Source organism: Cnephaeus nilssonii (genome assembly GCF_951640355.1).
Source record: "Cnephaeus nilssonii genome assembly, chromosome: 15".
Classification (NCBI taxonomy): domain Eukaryota; kingdom Metazoa; phylum Chordata; class Mammalia; order Chiroptera; family Vespertilionidae; genus Cnephaeus; species Cnephaeus nilssonii.
The window spans coordinates 32,610,503-32,636,573 of record NC_137086.1 but is presented as its reverse complement, the minus strand read 5'-3'; the positions used below and the strand labels follow the sequence as shown (position 1 = coordinate 32,636,573).

The following is a 26,071-nucleotide window of genomic DNA, read 5'->3' as shown; positions in this document are numbered from 1 at the left end:
TATTTATCAGAGTGAGTAGAATTCAGGTATTTGGCCTTTCAGATTTGTCTTGGGAAAGAGCTGAGTTTTACCTAATTTGTTGTACCACTGAAGGATTGTTAACATATCTCAACATATATTAAGTTAGATTTTTAATTAAGCCTATTATTTTAGTAATGGATTTGATCCAGTGATGATGATATGTTCTATAATTCTCAATGAATTTCAAAGAACTATATAACATATTGGAGTAAATGGAATACTTGTTTACACTAAATTAATTTCAATAACTGGACAAGGACTTTAATTCTGACTTACCAGCTGTGTGACCTCGGTCATGTAACGTAACCTCCCTGAGAGCCACATTTCCTTCATTTTTCGATCGAAACTAATAATGAATGTTGAAAAGAAACATGTTATGTGACTCAGTTAATCCCTGTCTAAAGTTTCTATAAAGTTGTTGAGACACTAGTTCACTCAAAAATGTCAGACTGTATATGAGTTTTACAGAGATTTAATTAGTGTTACGATTTAATTATAACCAGTAATAACTTTTGTTATATAATGCAAAAGAACATAGACGTTAACAAATTACCTTTATAAGAATGTTTTTCCTCATTCATATCCAAATCATTGAATAACTACAAATTATCTAATGGTGAAAAATTTTGTTTTTCTAAATTGGTTATGTGTTGATAGTATCTAATTTAAACAGAATGTGCATTCAGTTGTTTACAACACACATGTGAAGCATAAACATGAACCGGTCTGAATAGCTTTTCCATGTTCATTTAATACATAGAGCATTGGCACATATATAGAAGTGTAAAACTTTTATATTCCTTATAAAAAGCAATAAACTTACATGAAAAGCAGCAGTGTGAGAGTTTTAAGAAAGGTGAAGTGCTTTTGAGTTACAAATAATTTAAAAAGGTTCGTAGAGGAGGTGGGTTTTGGGATAAGCTTGGAAGGAATATAGAAAGACTTAAAAGGGAGGGGTTGGTGGAGGCAAGGCTGTAATGATGGAAATGTACAATTCATTTTTGAACTTTTGAGTAAATCATTTGCTCACATAAGAGAATTAATATAAGGGCCAGACTGAAGGGTCTTAATGCTAAACTAAGGATTCTTTATATGCAGTTGATGGAGACGCATTGAGTGTTTTGAGTTACTTAGGTAGATTAATGTAGTCATGGAAGGCAGTATAGGTTGGTGTACAGAAGAGACAGGAAGTAAAGACACCAATTAGGGAGGTTGCTTTTTGAAATGTAGGTTTGAAGTATTAATGCTTAAACTTGAGAGTAGTGGTAAAAATAGAAACTTTGATGCTTTATTAAACCATGAAGGTCTCCAGTCTACCTTTTGATGTTATTACTATGTAAATATACCTAGATATTTAAATAAAAGAAAAACTATATAACTTAGGCTGTTGGTCAAAATAGGTACACTATTTCAAGAGATAAAAGCACATTCCTTCTGCTGCTCTCTACTGATAACATTCAGCTACTAACAAGAACAACAAAAATCTCCCTGAGCTGAAGTATCCTTTTTAAGTGTTATAAAACTTAACTGCCAAGTTTAGTGCCATTTTACTTATTGCAAGCATACTTACAAAGAAATGCAGCAAGTGATAAATACAAAGTAAAGTGCCAAAGGTATATTTTATTTCTTTAGATTTTATATATATGTTTTATATTTTTAGTCAATTTTGAATGTGCCTAGCAAAGTAATAATACCCAAACTCCTTATTTTAAATGTGATTTCACAACTTTAAAAAATATTGAGCATTCCAATGATGAAAGTTTTTAAAATTTATTATTTAAGTGAATTATTTACCTTATTTAAATGAGTAAATATTATTCTATGTTGTTTAAATTAAGATACCAAAACAATAAAGTAGATCATTTAAAATAGACTTTTTTAAGAATGATTTTTTAAATTACTTGTAAGAGCTTATCACTGTTCTCCCCTCTATAATATCTTTTTTTATAGACCAAACACTAAGATATTCTTTCCTATTGTGAATGGATAGAAGTATGTTCTTTTAGTTAGGGTACAAGTTAAACTGCTATTAACAAAGAGAACCCCAAATCCTCAATGTTTCAAACAAGATAGAATTTTATTAATCTCTCATTAACAGCTCAGAGGTAGGCAGATGGTCAAGAGTGAGTACAGGTGGCGCTGTCCCACAAGGTCATCCAAGAACCCAGGTTTCTTTCATTTGTTTCTTAACTATCTACTGTTGCTTAATTGTTCAGTATAGTAGCTACTAGCCACATGTGGCTATTGGCATTTATATTTAAACTACATTAAAATTTCAGTGTCGATAATAGCTATATTTTAAGTTCTCCATAGCCACATGTCACGAGTAGCTGTTGTTTTGGACAGTGCAGATGTAGAATACCTCCATTATTGCTGATTGTTTCCGTGGTCAGAGTGGCACTAAGAGAGTTGTTCTTGTCTGCATGGTCTTTGCTGGCTTATATTGCTCAGATCTAGTCTAAAGGAAGGGAGAGTGAGAGGGGCACTGGAGAGGGTTAGGCAACATTTTGTTAATAAAAATAATTCAAAAGATGCACATATCAATCACTTTTATTATCAGTCTAAAATTTAGTGATAGGCTGATACCCAAGGGCAGCTGGGAAGGATTGCTAGCTGAATGGAGTGTGCCCTGCTAAATCTTGGTGTAGTTAGGGGTGCAATAGAGGCAGGGATTCTATTACCAAAAGAAGAAAATGAGAAGAAATACTGGAGGTCATGTAGCAGTGTAGGTCACATGTACTCAAGGTGTTAATAATCATGAGATTTCTCCCTGTTCCTGAAACAAAGTAGAAAGAAATCGACATGGATAAAATGTTTAATTTCAAATGACTAGGCTGAGAGTAACCTAAAGTTATAAATGTTTTTACTGCTTTATTAGACTTCTTAAAGTTTAACAAAATTAATCTTACCATTTTGACTGCACAACCATATTTTGAGCATGACATTTTTATCTAATGTTTTATTTGTGTCTTCAACTTTATGGAAAAATGATAATCTTTTGTTTGTGTGACTGGAAACAAAAGACTAGAACTTTTATTTCTGTCTAAGAACATCTGGATGAGGAGCAGCAATGTGAAATACAAAAAGGACTAGTTGGTGATATAGTTGTTTCTTTTCTCTCCTCACCCTTCTTACTCTCTTTTTGGATATATTCATCATGGTTATAAACGCTATAAGGCTTATAAAGAAAAGCAGCAGCCTTTTCCCACACTTTTTTTTTTAACTCCAGTCTTATTCTCTGAGGCAAATACTCTGAAATATTCATGCTTGCAACTTCCATATTTTTCAGTGATATGCCTATATTCAAAATTGCTTGATTTATTAGTTTTAGGAATTACATAGTGATAACTATAATTAAAGAGGATTTAGTTCCTATACCACCATCTCTCTCCTTTCTTTACTATTCTTTTATTTTGCAATTAGATTTAATATTCCTTAAACTTCTTTCATATCCATTTAATTAATGATATGTATCTTTTACTCTCAAATTAGCAATTACAAGTTTTAGTGGTCCCAATCTCTCCTCATTTCTTTCCCCATTCTACTTGTCAATTTTTGTCACATCTTGCAGTGGTTAAATATATTTACATTCATTTCTGTAGCTATAATTCTTTTAGCTTTGTCTATTGCTGGATTTAAAAAATTGTAATTAGTAAGCAGTTTGATTTTTTTATGACTTGTAAATATTTTTCATTTTAAAGTTAATGGTAGAACAATTATAATTTTAACATAGCTTCATTGTTTATAATTTAGATTAAAATTTTCCCTTCCCTTTTTTTATTAAACATTCCCTTTATTTCTCCTCATATATATCATACCCTCTATTCTATAGACTTTCTTCCTTTCCTTTCTTTACCAGCTATCTTGCTCCCTGGATCTTCTTTTTCTGTTTTTTGTTTGTTTGTTTGTTTGTTTTGTTTTGTCTTTAATGTGTTTGTCACCCAGTGTTCCTCAAACCACTTTTTATTTTTATAAAATTTGTTGAAAATTTGCTTTAGTTGATGCTATTTCCTTCTTATTCTTTTTGTAACTATGGGTTTATCTACATTTAAAAAAATTATTTTTTAGTGAGTAAAGAGAGGATATAAATAAATGCATGTGCTATATCAGCATCTTGAATCTGAAGTGTTGATGTTTTCAAAGAGTTATGTGCCCATATATCTGAACTTAGAGTTATATTGATAAAATGTGTGATAAAGTCTCATATTCTATATTTTTTGGGGTAGGGGAATTTGAGATGCTTACAGATATAATTGAAAGAAATTAGTGATTAAACATTTATGTATAATATCATTGACATTTTTGTGTAAGTAAACATTTTTTCTGGAATAATTTTTTCTAAGACCCTAGACTTTTTATAGATTATGATAAACATTCTTCTGCTGATAAAGATATCTTATCTTTTAGTTTGTTGTTGAAGATATGTGCCTTTTTCAGATTTAAATCTATTTTTTATTACAAATAGTGTTCCACAACTTTATTGCCCAGCATTTTTGAAATTGACCCACTTTCACTATTATCCCAGGCCAGTGACTAAGCAGCATACAGTGATGTTAAAAAAATGTTTTCTGGGTTAGAAGGCTAATGTTAGTGCTGAACTCTAATGGGTCTTACCATCAGTCTGGGTGATAAGTTGTGCAATACTCTTAGGCTACTTTTTATCTTTACAAGAGAATAGTATTGTAAAAATGTCAAAAAATATCCACATGCCCAGTTCACTAGTAAATATACTACTAAATTTGAACATTTTTGGCAGTAGCTTATGCTACTCAAGGGACCATAGTTTTACAGAATGATATATTTCAAAGGGTATTGGTTTCCGTTGCAGAAAATTCATGCATTTAGAGCAACTTAAAGCCAAAACAACTATGCTTGTGCTATATGTTTAAAATATTAGTCATCTTGAATGCATGCCCAGGTTAAGTGTCAGAAGCTATATATCGCAGAAAAAGAAAATTTATTGTTAGGAGATCAGGCTATACCTGTGCTCATGCAGCATTTTCCTTAGAGGATCAATTTGAGTATAAACTAATATCGGCCAGATTTTTGTATAGTAACATTATTGATAATAAAGGAAAAGTTCATCATGGAGAAAACAAATAAAGGAAGCATAAGAGTCTCATACTGTATAAAACTACAGAAATGGATCAAAGACTTTGACAGGAAGTTTAATGTGTACATAAGTAGAAGCTGACAGGAACATGCTGTGTGTGCCAGAGGTTCCAGTGATGGAAAACCGAAACATAGTGCTCACTGACCACAGCATGAGCCTTGACACACATTGTAAATAATCCAGAGATCTATGACTACATTAAGCACTAGGCTGGTGTATTAATGGCAGTAAATCTATATAGCAGCATAAAGGGCTGGCATGCAGAAATCCCTCTGATTAATTTTGCAATGGATTAATAGGAATATAGCAAATATTTTCATTTCGAATCCTACCATTCTTCCCCCTTCCCCCCAGTCCTGTCCTCCCCAGTATGATCACTTTTTATTCTCTTCTTCTCACCAGACTTGTATATGTGGATTCTTGCTTCAGTACCATCAAGTTAAAAGCTGAAGATGCTTCTGGTAGAGAGCATCTAATCACTCTCAAGTTGAAGGCAAAGGTATGTGCTTCATTAAACTGTTATTGTGGTCAGGAAATGCTTCGTGAAATGACCTCTGTTAATGTTTTCAATCTAATGAAGTGCCAGCTGCTTCTAAAAAATGTACATATGGTACTTAAAAAAATTATTTTGGAAAGCCTCAAAGAAAATTCAGCAGGTTTCCAAAAGCCTAGATATAATTTCATGTCACTATTTTAGTTCAAATTTGATCAAAATATAGACTTCATAAAAAAGAAATATTGCAATAAGATTCAGCAGCTTTAAAGTACCAAAATGTTATTTTTGTAACATCCAATACAGAAAAGAGTTGGAAGTTTCCATTATCCCAAGTAAAGTTCTACTGAAGGTCTTTTGTCTTCAACTTGACTATGAATTACCTTTGTAGTTCTTATTTCTGACCCACTTCCAACCACCATACACAGACATACACATACGCGTATTTTTTATTGTATGTTTGTTTTGGCTGATTTTTTTTTTTTTTTACTTCTGTTATTTTAAGAATTTGCCAAGGTTATGCCTCTCTTTACAGGGCCTTTATAGGCTAGTGATCTATAACTATTCATTAATTTTTGGCACAAAATATACCTGTTTCATCTTTATTTTTTAGTTCTAGATTGTGAATTTTGAGAAATAAGTAGAATAAGCAAGTTCAGCATATTAATCATTTATTTAGTAATCACTAGGGAAACATAAGAATTTGAGAAAACCAGGACATCTTTTTTTTATTGTTCCCAGGAGTCATCAATCAACTCTATTTCAGAAGATTGCAGTGATGAAAAGATCAATTGTGTTTGTCCTTTTTAAAAATGTGCCTGGCATTTAAGCTTTCCATGAGAGAGAATTAATATATAAAGCTGTACTGGGTGACACAGAAAAGTTGATATCTTATAGTGCCTCTATATCAGACAAGTTGAGAAATTACTCATTACCTCTCTTTTCTCACATACAGAATGTTTAGGCATATATAATTTTAAGACTCGTGTGATAAGTGCTAAAAAATATGAGTTGGCTAGAAATCTTATTTGTAAAATAAGTTACATGCATATTTTAGTTAAAATAAACATAAATTATTTTCTCTTTTAATTTTTAAGCTTTGCTTTTTTAAAAACCAAGGAGAAAACTGTCTTTATCCTTCCAAAGGTCACACATACTACCAGTGGCAAGGGTTCTGTCATTTCCCTCAAAGCTTTATTTGTTTCTGTTTCTTTTTTTTTAAGAGCCTACTTTTTGCAAGCATTTCTACTTACTGAAGGGATAATGCTTTAAGTCTGCACTACCTATACCTATACCTACAAAGATGTTATTATTAATTCTAGTTAATGATGTTATTGGTAGTATTGAGAGCGAGGATGTAGCTATTAGTCTTTTCCTTTTTTCTTATGTCTTCACAAGGTAGATAAGGTGACACTTTTAATATTTCTCTGGAGAATCTTTTCAACTGTCAATTTTTGCAGTATCAATAGCTGTGAAACACTATCATGGATGCCCTGGAAAGAGAGAAGAGAAAGCTTTATTTGAGTTGGGAAAGAATTAGGAAGAAAAACAAATGTGTTTTTTTCTTTTTACTTTTTGAAAAGACAGTGGAACTGAATGGATCTTACGTTGGTATGATTTACTAGAGTCTTTAATTGTCCATTTAGTTCCATTTTCATAGAGACAGACCTAAGTTCTCTTTTAGATGTGGTCATTTCTTTTCTAGGAATATTTGGATCTGGGATTGTCAGTTAAAAATAGCGATTAGCTGAAACTGTATTAAAAGCACAAAGACACATCAATAAAAATAAATAAAATGGTACATTTATGTGTCAGAAAAAAAAGCACATAATGCAAAATCTTAATCAAGGCTAAATTTTAAAGGGTCAAGTTGATTTTTTTTTAAACAAACCTTAAAAAAGGCTTATTTTGTGAATATACAAAACTTTTTTTACATATATTGTAAAGAAATTCATTAGCTGAAGTATTTTTATTCTGGTATACATACTTCCAATTCTGCTCCTTCCCTTACTATCTCCAAAAACCCACAAAGAAAATAGTACCAATTTGACTAGATGCTTCCTATTAAAAATAAATATATAAACAAAAAAGAACTATGGTAAGGGAAATAGTTAATTTTTTTTTGTTTTCATAAAGTGTATTTTTACGCATTACTTAATACTTATAGTATATCCTGAACTGTGGGATGTAAGTACTATCTTTCCTTGAGGAAAATAAGTAGCCTAGTGCTTCTTCAGCTTTGGCCTAGATCAGAGTTATTTGAAAAAACAAATCACAGATGTGTATCAGAGGCTGGGCATTCTCTCTCCGATGGCCATTTTTATAAATCTGCAATTTGTATGTATTTACTTGGGGAGCCTCTTAGATGGTCCAATGACAGAACAGTTTGGGTTAAAATTTTTCTTAGAACTATATTAGAGTTTAAATATATTGGATGTGACAAAAATAAGCACTTTTATAATTTTAGAATTATTTAATATTTATTGATTTGACTGAATCGTTTGAATTGAGATTTTTATACTATATTTTAATTTAAAACAATTGCTAGACTTATTTTTCAATTAATATTCCTTTATGTGGAGTTTTTATTGTCAATTATACTTCTAAAATGAAACTTTTGGTAGTCTTTGGTGATTTTATATATACCTATCCTACTTACTGAAAACTCTGAATTTTGATAGTTATTTTATAATATTTTTAGTTATCTGTGTTGTAGTTAGTACTATAATACAAATGATTCTGAATATGAATATCTAGGATACTACTTCATAATTCATGTTAAATTATCCACAAGTACATAAATTTGTGCTTTTAGGTTCTGTGCAGTTTTGTAAAATTTATTATGTAAATAAAGTTGATCTTAAATGGGAATATAATTAACACACACGATATATGCATTTAATTTATAATAGATATACAGAAAGCCACCTACAAATAAATCAGTCTAATTTATGTTTAGATGTTTGAATAATTATACATAAAATGTATTTTAAAGATATTATCCCAGAAACTATCCCACACTTATGTATGTGAGATCATGTTATATTTAGCATAGCCTGCTTTTTCGTTCAATTGCTAGATTTCTATGTCAGTGTACATACATAACATTTATTCTACTGAGTCCTGCTTAAATATAAGATCATATTCTCTTTTAGCATAATGAGTTATAAGTATTTAATTACTTCCAAAGTCATAGGTGCTTTACTTGGTTTATCTACTCTAAATACAATAAATATTTCATTAAGTTCATACTCTTGCTCAGATTGATGATTTAAGTTAGAGAGTTGATATTGTTCATTGTCAGCATCAGTGGGAGATAAATAGCAGTAAGCCAAAGCAAACTAAATATTCCATTTTTGACCCATGGAGGTTTCAAATGTGCATTATTAGTTTTACAGATTGTTAACATTTTAGAGGAAAAAGAAATTTTATAACCCTTTTAGTTGACTTTCGTCATTTTTACTTAAAAACAGAAGTTTACTGACTTGTCCAAGATCACACAAATTAATTAGCAGAACTAATGAAAGCTGAAGTCTGCCTACATTTACTTTGATATAATCACATGCCTAATAAAAATGGCATACAAATTGTTTTTCCAGTGATTACAGCAGTTATACTCTTAAATACATCACCTGCTAATTGTCTGAAATAGAGCTCCCTCTTTAATTTCGGCCTGACCTTTCTTAAATTTCCCTCCAAATTAGAGTATAGTTATATTTTTATATAGTTTCCTGTATTTTTGTCTTCGTGTTATCAGTTCTGCATAACCAGATACCATTAGTCAGAGTTTACAATAAGTTTTCTTTCCAGTCAACAGATCATTATAACTAAATGTTGATTCATTTCAGAGCATTGACTTCAATGGTATTTTGTAAATACTGTAGTGATAATTTTGTCCCTTTTTGCTTTATTCAGCAAAGTAGTGAAAAATAAACTGCAAAAGTGAATCTAAAACTTTTTTTTAAAGTCTGTCAAATGAGAGAAAGTTTTCCTAAAACTAATTTTATTTTAGTAAATTTAGCTTTTTAATGGAAAGAAATGAGTATTTTTAAAATTACATGTGACTTTGAAAAATCCAGAATTGCATTTTAGAGAAATCATGTAGTACAATTCTCTAATAACAAAATTGATTTTAAGAATAACTACATTTTGTCTTTAACTTAGAAACCTGATTTTTCATAATGACTTCCACTTTTTGTAGAAAACTGTTAAAAGAATTGATTTTCTGTTTATCAACCATGAAAATGTTTTTTTGGCTTAAAACTATTACTTTTGTTTTTCCTTAATAAAGAAGCATTTTATTCTTTTTAAAAATCTTCTTACTAAAAGTAATTGCTTAATTGTGGAAAATACATTTTATTTTATAATTAAGAATTGTTTGTATTTTTGTGCATTTCTTGATTCTGATACTGCCTCTTCAAATAGTAGCAGGCTATTTGAGATTAAATTTTACACTAAAAGGAAACTAATATCAATTAGTTTGACCTCTTATTTTAAAGATAAGAAACCGAGATAGAGTGTGGTTTTCCCTGCAATCACATTAGCAGCTCACCTAACACTGACTTCATTCATTCTTCCTTGATCAAAATTGATTGTGTTGTTACCCCCAAATCATCAAACTTTGTACCTCTTGAACATAATTTAACTGCTAATCAGTTCTTGACATCTCTAACAGTAAGATCAAAATATTTATATATAATACATTTGCATTTATAATACTATTCCTAATCAGTTTTTCTAAAATAACTCATGTGAAATTGTCACACAGAAGTAAAATTAACCTATATTTTTGCTTTTTCATAGTACCCTGCGGAATCACCAGATTGTTTTGTGGATTTTCCTGTTTCATTTTCTGTTTCCTGGACTCCACAGGTACATTCTTAAAAATTTATTTTAACTAGTTAAAAAAGCATATTCTATTTATTTATATGTGGCCATTATAGGTTATAAAGTGATTTTCTTTTAGTTTTCTGTAAGCATTTGTTTATAAACAGGACTTCTAGAGTATATCTTTTATATTTTCTAGTAGTTTATGTTCATTTTCTCTCTCTCTGCACACACACACACACACACACACGTAAATACACCATTCAGCCTTTAGATCTTTATGCTTCAGTATAGATAAACATGAAGAAGCTCTGTTGACAGAAATTTTGCTTTAAATTTAAATTCTAAAGCACTGTTTATAAAACAGTGAGCAGTAAGTAGAAAATTGGGTGACATTTTTCAGACTGTTAAATCTTTTAACATTGCTGACAAAATATCAGAGAATCTTCAAAAGAGAATGAGTTATGATTAAAAATATAAGCCTTTCCCTTTCAACTCTTTTTTATTGTTTTTAAGTGTTTCTCCTGCATTCATCCTTGGACTTAGACAATTTTCTTTTTGTATGTGTTTCCAAAAATTCATACTTTGAATGAAGAATATTGGAGATTCTTTCTCCTGCTCCTGTCAATTGAATTTCTCAATACATTGATGATAGCTAATAAGATAATGTGTTTAGAAGTGCATTGTAAACTGTAACATTATATAGTTATAAGGTATGATTTTCAGTAGTACCATCATCAACATTATATGTGTGGTTTCTGAAGACCTGGCAGAATAGTAGCAGTTAAGTTCAAAGAACAATCTAATGATGATGGGCATGGTCCTTCTTTCATTGGTAAATTGTGTCACACATTTCTGTTCTTATGCAAACAAAACAAAATTCCTAGTGACATTTTACAAATATTTTTTGTTAGGAAATATTGTTACGTTCAAGTGAAAATTTATGCTAGAAATATATAAAGCCATTGTCCTGTATATGAAGTTTTTTTGGGGAAAAAAAGCCTAACAGCATTTAAATAGTCTTGTGAAGGTTCTACATTTGTATAAATATATTCAAAATTATTTTTCTCATTTTTTTTCTTTAAAAATAAAAAAAGGCTTTCTCCTTTCAATGGAAATAGAGAAAAAAGCAAAATAAAGGAGAGGAAAAGCCATGTGATTTGCTTTTGGTATTCTGTTATGTATCATAAATATACTAGAGGCCCAGTGCACGAATTCATGTACCAGTGGGGTCCCTCGGCCTGGCCCGTGGGATCGGGCCAAAACTGGCTCTCTGACATCCCCCGAGGGGTCCCGGATTGCAAGAGGGCACAGGCCAGGCCAAGGGACCCCACCAGTGCAAGATCGGGGCTGGGGAGGGATGCGGGAGGTTGGCCAGCCAGGGAGGGACCACAGGAGGGCTCCAGGGCATATCCAGCCCACCTCCCTCAGTACCGATCCATCAGCCGGACCCCAGCAACAACCTAACCTATTGGTCGGAGCATCTGCCTCCTGATGGTCAGTGCACATCATAGAGACTAGTTGACTGATTGACTGCCCCCTAGTGGTCAGTGCACATCATAGTGAGCAGTTGAGCATCCTTAGCATATCATTAGCATATTACGCTTTGATTGGTTGAATGGACAACCGGACACTTAGCATATTAGACTTTTATTATATAGGGTAGGAAATAGTGTGTTGACTTTTAAAAAAAAGAATTGGAATGATATATAAATTGTATAGCTTTTCTTTTTTTAATATACATTGTTTATTTGGCTCTGTAAGCTTTATCCTTGTTGATTTTTAAAAACATGTTTTTATTCATTTCAGAGAGGAAGGGAGAGGGGAAAAGAGAGATAGAAACATCAGTGATGAGAGAGATTCATCTATTGGCTGCCTCCTGCATGCTCTCTACTGGGGATCGAGCCTGTAACCTGGGCATATACCCTGACCAGGAATCCAACCATGACCTCCTGGTTCATGGGTTGATACTCAACCACAGCAACACCAGCCCGGCTTTATCTTTGTTTTATATGAGACTGCAATAATATTGTACCCAGATTGTATTACTCTTTCCAGATATGCTATCTCTAAATTTTACTTCAGTATTTATCAAAACCCAAGGTTGAAGAATATGTTTTTGATGTTTCTTAGTTTTTTTTAAAATGTAGATAACTATACAGGTTTTCCCCAGATTTTAATCTGTGAAAAAAGTTTGCATCTCCACAGAAAAATGCACTTACCTTATTTTGCCATTTAGCAACATTAATGTGTGACTATACTAGACTAGAAAATCTTTGAAGAAAATTTTTAAAATTTTGTATCTTAACACTAGTTCAAGTGCCTTAGATATATAAGTATGAAGTGTTTATAATACTAATTTAAATTCAAATTTTAGATTTAATTGGGTCATACAAATGTTCTGTTTTGTATTAGCTCCAAGAAAATAGAATTAATTAGTAGTAATTGGAATGTCACAAATTAATTTTTAAGTTACAGAATATACTAAAATTCGTAGCAAAGTACAGAAAGAAATTTGGATACCTTATTATCCACAACTCAAATTTGACAGATGTTAATATTTTGTTACATTTGCTTCAGATATCTTTCTCCCTATTTCTGTCCTCTTTTAGGAATAAAGTGTTTTTGGAACAACTAAGATTTACCCCTCCTTTACCTCTCTCCTTTCCTCTTCCTTTCCCTCTCTTCCTTTCGAGAGGTAACCACTTCCCTAAATGATGTGAATGCTATCTATGCATATTTTTGCTACATTTGTTTATGCCATTTTCTATCACATTTGCAGTCTGATTTTTTACAATGTTTTTACAATGGTTTTTACAATGGTTTACCAATGATCCATGCATGTGTGGCACATTTATTTTAAATGCTTTATATCATTCCATTATGTGAATCTACCAGTTAATTTATCTGTTGCCCTGCTGATAAGGTTGTTTGCAATTTCTTACTAAATTTTTTGCTGCAGTGACATCCTAACATGTTTCTTTGTACACCTTTGAGACTTTTAGTGCTGCTTATACCTAGTAGTGAAAATGCAGGATTATAGGGAAATGTGCCTCTTTGGGATTATTAGATGTTGCCAATTGCCTACCCAAATTGGTTATATAAGTTTATACTCCTACCCAGTAATGCATAATAATTCCTACATTTTCAAAAACCTTCCAAATCTTAGTCTGATTTTATTCTAACCTTAATTCTTATTAGGAATGATAAATCATTATTACCGTGTTTATAACCTGAGCCTATTTAAAATTTTTTTTTTTTATTATAAGCATTCCTTATATATTTTAGATACTGATTCTTGTTGGTTATTTTGAAATTTTAGTATCTTCTCCCTGAGGCATGTCTTTTAACTTTGTGTATGATATATTTTGTCAATCCGAAGTTTAGCAGTTTCTTCCTTATGATTTCTACTTTTTTGGTCTTGAATTGAAAAATCTTGTTCTGAAACTATATTCGATAGATTGTTCTAAAAGTTACACATTTTTCATATTTAGTTAAGTATTTTTCATATTTATTTACTGTTTAAGTATGAGATAGGAATCTATTTACACTTGCCTATTCCATATATGCTCATTTGGATGTGCCGTCTTCATTTGTGGAGATTGGGAAGTGATTTCAATTTTTCATTTATGCATGCCATTAAACTTTAGAAAATTTTCAAAATATAATATATATCTATTCTTTTAAAGTCTAGTTGTACATCATAAGTATTTTGGTGATGTTACCAGGGGTATGAACTCTTGAGTCTTTTAGGTATGAGAAGAGTGTTGGCGATGTGTTTTGAAAGTAAGAAGCAGTATCAGACTTGTTTGCTGTTTTTGACTTTTTTTCATTGACCTGTTGGAAACAATTCTGCTTGTGGGAATTATTTTTTTTTAAACAAGTTTTAAACATTTGTGGTTCTCAACCAAAATAAATGCTACTATTGTAGTCTAATAGCAAACATTTAAGAGACTGTTAGTAGGTTCCAGATAATTGATTTTAAAAAACAAACAAACATTCCTTTTCTGCTTTTGTACATTTTTTCTTTGGATTCAGTGTTTCTGGACTTTAAACTTGGAAGATCTTTATTTTCCTTTCTTTTTGTAAAATAATAGACATGGCTTTGTGGCATCCATATTAAAAATGGGTAATTTTCCTTATGGTCCCTGTCTTCCTGCTGGGTTGATAATGTTTTGATGTATTTTTCTCTTGCTCTGATGAGAGGTCTGCTGCTGCTGCTCTGACATATTCATTTGGATGAATAATTATAACTTGCACAATGTCAAGCTGAAGATGGTAGGGTTTTGTGCGTCATGACAAGCCTAGTAGCCAGTGCAGGTGTCTCACAGCATGATCAGCAACAGCCAGTGTATTCTGGCTCGGAGGAGACATTTAGAGGAGTAAGAAATCAGCACCAAGGGCAAGGCTGCTGCTACCACTGCTGCTGTGATGTGCCAAAGAAGCACAGAGTGCTTCCCAAAGACGAGTGACTGCACACCTCTTTTCAGATATCTACTTTGTTTACTCCATTATGTTTTTAAAATAGATTTTAGTATAGAATGTAAGAACATGTCATGATTTTAATCTTCTCCTGCTTCCCAACATGACAAATACTCCAAAATGTGTCTTTAACAATCTATCTTTTGGACTTTTACGTACAGATCATATATATGAATATTGTTGACTAATGAGACTATAGAATCCCCTAATGTAAGGTTTTAAGTGCACTGATGTTAATGATTCTATAAAAAAATTTATTTTCTCCAGGTCGCTGACCAATCCAAAATGGATGTTAAAATTGCAGTTCTACCTATAAATGTGCCATTCAGTGCAGGCTTGGTGAAGTATTCTTGCCAGGGTGGTTGGAGTTTTCAGATTTGGTATTATACAGTAAGCAGTGGTCTTTATATTTTTAACATGGAAATCTCATATTTTTGGAATAATGCCATGAATGCAAGAAGAGCAAAACTAATGATAAAGCCTCTGGCTGATAATCTGATGGAGAATGAAGAATTTGTAATTAAAGGAAACAGTCCTATTACATAGCAGGGAGCATGATCCATTAGTTAGAGCAGCAGACTAGCAGTTGGATATCCTGGGTTCTGTTTACAGTTCAGCCATTGACTTAATTGTATAATTTCAAACAAGTCACATGACTGCCCTTTATCTTAGGTCATATGTATATGGAATAATGAACTTTTCCTCTTTCACAGAGATGTTAAGAAAAATAAATTTGGTTTAAAACAAAAAGAATGTCAGAGGGGGGAAAAACCCCTCAATATCCACTGTAAGAATCCTGTGGAAGTTCTCCTTTTCTGACCTAATGGATTATCTTTCTTACCCTTTTTCTCTTTGCTGTGTTTGTTAGGTAACTCATAGTACTGGATTTTTGTTCACTCTTAAGTTGGTTTAATTAAATATGCTTTTGTCTTCCTGGTAATCTGATTGTTGTCACAATGATATGGATAAAAAGGCATCACAGTGATCAAAACAAATAAATTTAATTCATTATTGAGATTATATGATATGGTAGAAAAAGTAGCAAAGTGACCTAATAGATTCAATGACCTATTAATTGAATACCTTTTTTTTCAATAACGTATCATTAATTTAAAAGTACCCTTTAATCACAAGAAAGAGAGAATAGTTTTGAAATTGTACTCATCATTTACCAAAATATACGCTTTTCAAACATTAGTAATTCTGTGCATTTATTTTTCCAGATAATTCTTAGAATCATTTAAGCTTTTAGTTACAATTGGGTTTTCACTTATCCACCAAATTAAGAACCAATATGTTCACAGTCTAGGAACTGGTTATCTCTGCATTTATTTAGGTTCTTGATATCATAGTTAGTTATATTTTGCTATATATTTCTTGTACTTAAATCCTTTATTAATAATTTACAGATTTTATTTTTCTATTTCTAGTTTGCTAAGTGTTATAAATGAAAGTTGAATTTTATCAAACACATTCTCTATATTAAGATAATAAAATTAGTTTTCTTCTTTAATCTCCTAATGAGATAAATTGTATAGTTTGATTTCCTAATGTTAAACCAATCTTGCATTCTTAAAATAAGCCAAATTAGTTCATGATCTAATTTTATCTGTCAGTCAATTGATCAATCAATTGGAAAAGAAAAAAGCAACAACATAGTTCTAGTAATAGTGAGTGTTGGGAGAGAGTGAAATTAGATGTTTATATTTAATCCACTTATCTTCCTTACCTAGTAGCTTTAACCCTCTTTTTATATAGTCCTAAGTGTGTAGTTTTTACTTTGTTTATTTAAATTCTGATGAACACGTTAATTTTTTTCATAGCTTTCACCAATGGCCTCTAGTGAAAGAGAAGTGGGATCGAAATTTTAAATAAGTATGCTAAATATGAATGGAGTTTCACATTTTCAACTAGAGGCAAGGGACAAAAGAAATAAATCCTCTGGTTTATTTTCCTGCCCTCTTGTAATTTGGTAGGGGTTAGTGTGGGTATCAGGGTTCTTTGGACATCCGTAGAACTTAAGTAAGGGAGCTGACTCACAAAGGTCTGCTAGGGAAGTTGTCTCCTAACTTTAGTGCTTTATTGGATAAAATTGTGTAGCTGTCATGGTCAAGTCTTCTCTTAATAGTTAACTTTTAAAGTACATAAACAGAAAAGCAAGAAGCAATAGTTTGCAGTAGGAAACAATTTAAATGCAGCAGACATTTTTTATCTACTATATAGGGAGCACTGAGCAGGATCCTTAAGGATATTACGGTGAATTAGACAGGCTTCCAATACCCTAAGTTAGGTTTTCAGGAGTAACCCTCAATCTGATAAGGAGAGAGGAATTTAAAAGATAATTTCAGTTAAATATGTTGAGCAATATGAGTTGTTTTGATAAGGTGGAAAAGAGGCATATAATCTAGCCTGATGTGGTCAAGCAAGTTTTCTAATAAGATATTACTTAAGTTCAGTGAGTCTTAAGGAATGAGACATTAGGATTGGGAGGAGAGATGATACTTCAGGAGAGAACTGTGTTAGTCAAAGAACAAAGGCATGAAATTGTAGGAGATAATGCATGGATTACACCTCATTTGGTACTCTGTGGACTGGAGCTTTTGCTAGAGTTAAGCCAGGTCTGCTATACTAATTCTAATGAGCTTGGGCTTTATCCTCAAAGCCTCGGGTTATATGGAAGGGTGCCAGGGTCAGAATCTTGTTTTATAATAGTATTTCTCAAAGTGTTTTTTGTTTGATTTGATTTTGGCTACTAATAGGGTTAAGGTGCCCTGGGCAGTTTGGCTCAGTGGATAGAGAGTCAGCCTGTGGACTGGGGGGTCCCGGGTTCGATTCTGGTCAAGGGGACATGCCCGGGTTGCGGGCTCGAGCCCCAGTGGGGGGTGTGCAGGAGGCAGCCGATCGGTGATTCTCTCTCATCATTGATGTTTCTATCTTTCTCTCCTCTCCCTTCCTCTCTGAAATCAATAAAAGTATATTTTTTTAAAAATAGGGTTAAGGTGAAGAAAGGACTCTATGATTTAATAAATTCATGAAATTGTAGATTTAGGTTCTGTTATTTCTTGATTTAGGACTTCTGAGATTTCTTAAGATGCCAAGATGTATTATAACTTTTTAGCATGGCCTCCCCGCCCGCTACCCTTGCCCCTCTCAAAACACCTCTCTGGATTAGATTTCAACAAAACATGTTTTTTTATTAGGTCACTCTGTTAACATAGAGGAGGGTTCTAAGTGAGGATGGCAAGACTATAGTGAAGGAAGGTGATAGAGGCTATGTATCTCCATGTCGGAAGTAATTAGTGTCTGTTCTAGGTTAATGGTTGCCAGGTAAGAGAAAATGAGAGTGAGAAAATTTCACATGTTATATTGATACTAGAGGCCCAGTGCACGAAATTCGTGCACTGGGGAGGGTGTCCCTCAGCCCAGCTTGCACCCTCTCCAATATGGGACCCCTCGGGGGATGTCCAACTGCAGGTTTAGGTCCGATCCCTGTGGAATCAGGCCTAAACCTGCAGTTGGACATCCCTCTCACAATCCGGGACCGCTGGCTCCTAACCGCTCACCTGCCTGCCTGATTGCCCCCTAACTGCTCCCTTGCTGGCCTGATTGCCCCCTAACTGCTCCTCTGCAGGCCTGATTGCCCCCAAATACCCTCCCCTGCTGGCCTGATCACCCCCAAGGCTTTTATTAGTATAGATATGACCCTGCACAAAAAATTTTACTAACCCTGCTTTACAATAAGGGCTTGACGATTGAATCATTAGGACCAGACACCAAGATTTCCTTTCTTTGAATAGTGGAGGGAATAATTATCTTGTCTTTAAGTTGCCTGGAAATTAAAATGAGATAATGACTTAGAAAAGTATAAAAGCACCATATAAAGACAACTGTCTTTTTAATGAAGTGGTAAAATGAAAAACACTATTTTTATTCTCCCCTTCCTTCCTTTACAGCTTTTATTTAAACTTTGAAATTTATAAAAATTTCACTCCAATTTTCATTTCTTTACATTCAACATTATTTTGTATTGGTTTCAGGTTTTATATTAGTTACAGAATAGTGGTTAGACAATCATATACTTTACAAAGTGTTCCCCGGTATTTCTAGTACCCACCTGGCATCATACCATCATTACACTATTGACTATATTCCCTATTTAAGTGACAATGGGTTTACAGGTTCCTTTCAGTCTTTCTTTTGTGTTGCTCGTCCTTCCTTTTCTTTCTCACTTCTTCCCTCATTTTCTTTATATAGTATCTCAATTGGCCATCAAAGCTCAGTGAAGGCACTGGGACACGCTTCATCCATTTTACAGACCAGGAAACTGAGGCCAATTCCAGTTGGCTGTGGAACTTGACTCAGCACACAGGAAGCCCTCGGAGCCATGCTCTTTGCGCTTTCTAAGGGGCAGTCGCCCGGCAAACAGAACAAACCTTCCAGTCAGGCTTCCGAGCCTCTTTCTCGAGCACCTCTTCATTGCGGATGCTCCACATTCTTTCCTCTCCCCGTCCCCTGCCCCCCATTCTTTACTGCCCCCGCTTCTCCGGAGCAGGTGGAAGGCTTCGCACTCACTGCCTAGGCATGCTCTGCCATGGGGCAGGGCACCGCAGGCTTGCTTCAAGGCAGGAGCAGGAGTCACCGCCTCTGAAGTGTGAAGGCCACCTGAGCGAGGCCAGTTAGCACTGGGAGCTTCTCTGAATCACATCAGTCAGTCCAGTACCCTGCAGTGCAGCACCCTTCCACTGAGGTGGCACCACCCCTGAACCCCCGCCTCAGGGGTGAGGGTCCTTGCCCCTCTGCCAGGAGTCCTTCCATGCCCCTTGATCCCTGGCTGGGCCCACCCACGTCTTGGGGGCACTGCAGAACCTCTGTCTCTCTGCAGATGAGGCAGATCCCTGCCCTAGGTCTCCGTGAAGCTATGAATCTATGGCTAGAGGCCTGGTCTGGGTCTCAGCAACCCCATGCATGCAATGTTCCCAGGGACCCCCGGGAGGGGCTGGGTGGGCCTGGCCACGCCCCCTCCTCCCCCTCCCCCCCCCCCGTTTGCCGATCTTCCCAGGGACCCCGGGAGCGGCTGGTCGGTCTGGCCACGCCCCCCCCGGGTTGCCGATCTCCCCAGGGACCCCCGGGAGTGGCTGGGTGGCCGGCCTCGCCTCCCTGGGGCGGCGATCTTCCCAGGGACCCCCGGACTAAGAGGACTGGGCGCCGCCATCTTGATTTTCTCAACGGCCAGATAGGCCACCCCGAGTCCCGCCCTCCAGCTTCCCGCTGGCCCAATCGTGGGCGTAGCGGAGCAATGGTTATTTGCATATTACCCTTTTATTAGGTAGGATAGCTTGATGATTGATTGGGCACAAGGTCTCAAGGATTGCTCCCAGTGCTGCTGGTGTGGGTGACTGGGTTAGCTGCCAGTACTACCAAGTGAGCGAGAGAGTGCAGGAAGAAAAGGTGTAGAGACAAGTTCAGTTTGGAATTTGATGACTTTGATATGCCTACGGTATATGTAAGTAAATGTGTTTAGTGGGCAGTTGGTTATGACTATTATAATTTCAATTGATTTCTGGGATTATCAAAGTTAGTTGAAGTTTTTAGAAGATTTAGATGTGTGCATTGTGAACAGGTGAACTACTTTTATGGAATGGTAGCCAGCAGCATGCTGGTATTCTCTCGTAGTCTTGACCTTGACCTTAACTGAAGTAAAGATTTATGTGACCATTTATTTTCTTATTTTGTTTTTTAGTGTGAGTCATGAAAAATTAGGTATAATCAACTTTTTTTTTGTCAAGGGGAGTAGCATCTTTTTTTCAGTGTGACCTAAGTGGAACAAAAGCTAAGCTAGTTGTTTGTTTTTTTTATAAATTGGCTTGATTTTTTAAAAATTATGTGCACCTTTATATTTATTTTAATACAAAGTAAAGGAAGTTAAAAATTAACAGAGCATATTAGAAATGTTCTCAAATCAAACATTAAGGGTCTTCAACAGCAATGTACAGAGTGATTTTTCTCAGAATTGAGAATTAAAAGATAAAGAAATAATAGATAATCACAAAGATTTGTTTATCATTTGGGTCGGGATGTCACCATCTAAGCCCCATGTTAGCATTTTTAGATCTAATCTTATTTCTTTTTAAAATACAATATGGTAAAATACATATAACAACATTTACCATCTTAACCATTTTTTAAAGGTAATAGTTCGGTGGTATAAAATATATTCAGAATGTGTTACCATCACCACCATCCATCTCCAGAATGGTTTTCATTTTGTAAAACTGAAACTCTGTACCTTTTAAAATAGTAACTCCCCTTTCCCCTTCTACCAGCCCATAGCAATCACCATTGTATTTTCTGACTTTATGATTTTGACTATTCCAAGTACACCATATAAGTGAAATTATACAGTATTTTTCTTTTTTGTGTGGCTTAGTTCACTTAGCATAATACCCTTGAGGTTCATACGTGTTGTAGTATATGTAAGAATTTCTTCCTTTTTAAGGCTGAAAACATTCCATTGCATATACACACATCATACTTTGTTCATTCATCTATCCGTGGATTCTTGAGTTGCTTTAATGTTTTAGGTGTTGTGAGTAATGCTGCTACGAACATGGGTGTACAAATACCTTTTTGTGTTCTTACTTTCAATTCTTTTGGGTATATACCCAAAAGTTGAATTGTTGGGTCATATGATAATTCTTTTTGTAAATTTTTTGAAAAATTGACATACTTTTTTCCACATTGGCTATACCATTTTACATTCCCACAATAGTGCACACGAATTCTAGTTTCTCCACATCTTCACCAACACTTTTCTGTTTTGTTGTTTATACTAGCCATTCTAATGGGTATGAGGTGATCTTATTGTAGTTTTGATTTTCATTTCCCTAAGTGATGTTGAAAATCTTTTTGTATACTTACTGTGTACCTTTGCAAAAATATCTACTTAGTTCATTTGCTCATTAGGTTGGTTGTTTTTTGGTTTTTGAGTTTTAGGGGATCTCTATATATTCTGGATATTAATCCCTTATCAGATATATGACTCTGTTGATATGGTCTTTTTGATATAACAAAATTTTAAAATTTTTATGAAATTCAATTTACCTATTTTTTTCTGTTGTTGCCTCTGCTCTTATTGTCAGAGCCAGTTAACCCTTGCCAAATCCAATGTCATGAAGCTTTTATCCTTTATTTTCTCCTAAAATTTTTATACTTTTAGCTCTTACATTTATGTTTTTGATCCATTTTAAGTTACTTTTTTGTGTTGTATATGGTGTAAAGGAAGGTTCTTTTGCATGTGGGTGTTCAGTTTTGCTAGTAGCATTTGTTGAAAAGATTGTCCTTTCCCCAATGAATGGTCTTGGCACTCTTGTCAAAAATCATATTTTCTCTGTGGTGATAATGGGGATTACATTTAATATCCTAAACTTATAACTCAGACTTGAATTTATACTATCTTCATTTCAAAAATATATGCAAACTCTGGTCCTTTACAGCTCTATACCCACCCTTTTCAGTTGTTGGTATTACAACATTATGTGCCTCAAACAAACAAACAAAAAAATTATTTTAATTACATTTGTCTCTTAAATTATATAGAAAATAAAATGTGGAATTAAGTCTAAAAGTTATGATAATACTAGTTTTTTGACTGATTGTTTTAAAAATGTATTAGTCTCAAGTCATGTATAAAACAAAAAGTAGAGTTAAAAACCATTGTTACAATAATACTAGTTATTATAATTACCCATATGTTTGCCTTTACTGAGATCTTTATTTCTTCATAGGACTTGAAGTTAATGTCTAGTGTTTTTTTATTTCCACCTGAAAGGCTCCTTTTAGTATTTCTTGGAGGGCAGAGCTAATAGTAATGAGCTCTTCAGGTTTTTAAAATCTAGGAATATCTTAACTTCTCTCACTAATGAAGGGCAGTTTTGTCAGATATAGGATTCTTGGTAGACAGTATTTTTATTTTAGTACTTTGAATATATCCGCTATTGCCTGTGGCCTTCAAAGTTTCTGATGAAAAATCTGCTGATAGTTTTATTGAGGATCCCTTATATTTGGTGAGTCACTTCTTGCTGCTTTCAAGATTCTCTTTGTCTTTGTCATTTTATTTATAACTAGAGGCCCGGCGCACATGCACTAGTGGGGGTGTGTGGCCTGCGGGGATGGGCCCACTGTGGGAGCACTGCTTATCCTGGTGCTGAGCAGCTGCTCCTACTGTGGGAGCACACTCACCTCCAGTGCGCTCTTGCATTGAGCATCTGCCCCCTGGTGGTCAGTGCACGTCATAGCAACTGGTCAACCGGTCGTTCTGGTCGTTCTGCCTTTTGGTAGCTGGGTTTTTATATCTTCTATACTAATAAAAGAGTAATATGTTAATTAGACTGGGAGACCTTCCGGACATCCTTCCAGACAAAGCCGGGGGCTTGGCTGGCCTGTAAACTGCCCCAAAACAGCGCCTCGCCCAGCAGGGACCCTCACCCCAGTGGGGGCGTGGCCAGCCTGCAAATGGCCCTCAGCCCCTCACCCAGGCTGGCCATGCCCCCCAGCGGAGACCCCCACCCTGAAGAGGGTGTGGCCAGCCTGAAAACAGCCCTCAGCCCCTCACCCAGGCTGACGATGCCCGATGGTGGTGTGGCTGGCCTTCAAACTGCCCCAGGTCCCTCGCCCAGGCCAGCCCCACCCCCTAGGGGGACCCCCTTCAGGGCAGACCAGCTGGGCCCCATCCATGCACCAGGCCTCTATCTATACTAATAATAGGGTACTATGCTAATTAGACCTGGAGACCTTCCGAGAGACCTTCCGGACGTCCTTCTGGACAAAACCATGGTGACAGGGCCGAGACAGAGGCGGTTAGGGGTGATCAGGCCAGGAGGGGAGGGCAGTTGGAGGTGATCAGGCTGGTGGGGGGGCAGTTGGGGGCGAGCAGGTCAACTTGGTGGGCCAGTTCGGGGTGAGCAGGCTGGCGGGGGGGGCAGTAGGGGGACGAGCAGGCTGGCATGTGGGGGCAGTTGGGGGCGAGCAGGCTGGCATGTGGGGGCAGTTGGGGGCGAGAAGGCTGGCAGGGGGGGCAGTTGGGGGCGAGCAGGCCGGCAGGCAGAATGGTTAGGGGCGATCAGGCAGGCAGTCAGGTGAGCAGTTAGGAGCCAGCAGTCCCGGATTGTGAGAGGGATGTCCAACAGCCGGCAGTCAGACATTTCCCGAGGGGTCCCAGATTAGAGAGGGTGCAGGTGGGCTGAGGGACACCCCCCTCCCCTCGTACACAAATTTTGTGCACTGGGCCACTAGTATATAGATATGTCTCAATTTGGGTACCCTTGTGTTTATCTGACTTAGATTTAACTGCACATCTTGGATGTTTATATTCATGTATTTCATCAAATTTGTGCATTTTTTCCCCCATCATCTTTTTCTTCAAATATTCTCTCTGCCACTTTTGCTCTTCTTCTGGGACCCCACAATGCATATGTTAGTCCTCTTGACAGTGTTCCACTGGCTCCTTAGGCTTTGTTCAGATTTTTTCAATCTTTTTTCTTTCTGTTCCTCAGATTTGGTATTTCCCATTGCCCTATATCCAAGTTTGCAAATTCTTTCTTTTGCCTGCTCAGATCTGCCTTTGAATATTGTTAGTGAAGTTTTCAGTTCCATTGTTGTAACTTTTTGGCTTCCTTTAGGCTTGCTTTCTCTTTATTGGTATTTCCATTTTGTTCATACATCATTTTTCTGACATTTCCCACATCTTTACTTTTTTAAGCATACTTAAGACAGTTGTCCTAAATTCTCTGTTAGATTTACTATCAAGTCCTTTTATAGGGACAGTTTCTGTTAAATGTTTTTCCCCTGGGAATCAGGGCCATACTTTCCTGCTTCTTTTTATGCCTTGTGATTTTTTGTTGTTGTTGAAAGCTGGAAATTTTAATCTAATAATGTGGTAACTCTAGAAATCAGGTTCTCCTCTTTCCTCAGAGAAGAAAGAACAAAATCCCCTGTTTTTATTATTTATTTTGTTATTGTTGTAATGCTGTCTTTGTGCCAAAAATCAGCCTGAGGTTTAAACTTATGGGCTTCTCTGGCCCTTTCTGAGCCTGCACCTTTCTCTGGGCACACATAGTGACTTCCAGATTTTCCCTGTTTATACAGTTGCTTTTGAATATTCTACTCTGTTTGCCTCCCAAAACGAGAAAAAAGAGGACATTGAAAAGATAAGGGGGGAGAGGCTTGCAACAATGGGGAGAGGTGTATCAATGATGGCCAACAATCTGTCTACCCTTCTGAGATCAGAAGTAGCAATTAGTGATCAGAGCACAGATCCCTGATGTTTGAAATACAGGGTCCTCTTTGCCCATCTTGGTTCTAACAAGCTGTGTGAAAACTGCTTCTGGAGTGTGTGCAGGACTGTCTATCATGGATCTGGGACTTGGGTGATGGGTAGCCCCTGCCAGTCTAAGAACTGAAATTAACCAAAGATACAGTCCTCCAGTAGACTCCAGAGTTTTTAAATAGGTACATCAGATTGATTCTGTTAGTGCAATTGTTGTGTAGTTGGATAAAGATATTCCTGGTGCTTCCTGCTCAACATCTACTTAGAATATCCTCCTAATTGGCCTCATTTTATAATAATAATTATTTTTAATGATCTACAGTATAGGATAGCTATGGACCAAATAGAAAATGCTTACTTATCTTTTTTTGAACATTCTGTAATGGCTGCACACAAAGTGAATATGTTTCTTTTGACCTTGTGGGCAGATACCTATCTCACATGACTTAAAAATAGTGGCAACTCTTTTAAATCATAAGTGGTCAGCTATAATTTAAATAAACTTAACTATATAAAGAGATGAAATATTCTGTATGGATTGCTTGACAGAAAAATAGCATTTCATTAAATAGATTTAGTTATAGTAGTACCTACAAAAAGAGTTGAGAACATCAGTGAAGCTTGCAAATAAGATCAAATGAACCGAATAGTTAAGAGAGTTATCATCTCTTTAATGATATCTGATTGGAAATATTGCAATTAATATTAAAATTAAATTTTTGAAAAAGTTTAATCTCTTGATATTTCCTTATTCTATTGAAGCCTTTTAAATCCCTCAGAGATAAAGACAAAAATTATTCTTAGAGGATTT

General features: G+C 35.2%; 2 protein-coding genes across 7 annotated transcripts in view; one reads left to right on the top strand and one right to left on the bottom strand.

Annotated features, from left to right (window-relative positions):
• The window catches only part of FANCL (FA complementation group L), a 59,612-nt gene that overhangs the window by 21,858 nt on the left and 11,683 nt on the right, over positions 1-26,071 (top strand). For both annotated transcript variants that reach the window (XM_079791562.1, XM_079791561.1), the window contains 2 exons: positions 5,537-5,633; positions 10,431-10,499. In XM_079791562.1, coding sequence (XP_079647688.1) covers positions 5,537-5,633; positions 10,431-10,499 — 166 coding nt within the window. The remainder of the gene's footprint in view (positions 1-5,536; positions 5,634-10,430; positions 10,500-26,071) is intronic.
• VRK2 (VRK serine/threonine kinase 2) overlaps positions 6,057-26,071 on the bottom strand; it is a 103,888-nt gene continuing 83,873 nt past the window's right edge. For 2 of the 5 annotated variants that reach the window (XM_079791554.1, XM_079791556.1), the window contains one exon: positions 18,481-23,295. Coding sequence is in view for 3 of the 5 variants with exons in the window: in XM_079791556.1 (XP_079647682.1) it covers positions 23,215-23,295 (81 nt within the window). In the remaining 2 variants the exon portion in view is untranslated. Of the gene's footprint in view, positions 7,121-18,480; positions 23,296-26,071 lie in introns of those variants that run through there. The other 3 variants (XM_079791557.1, XM_079791555.1, XM_079791558.1) reach the window with 3 other exon arrangements.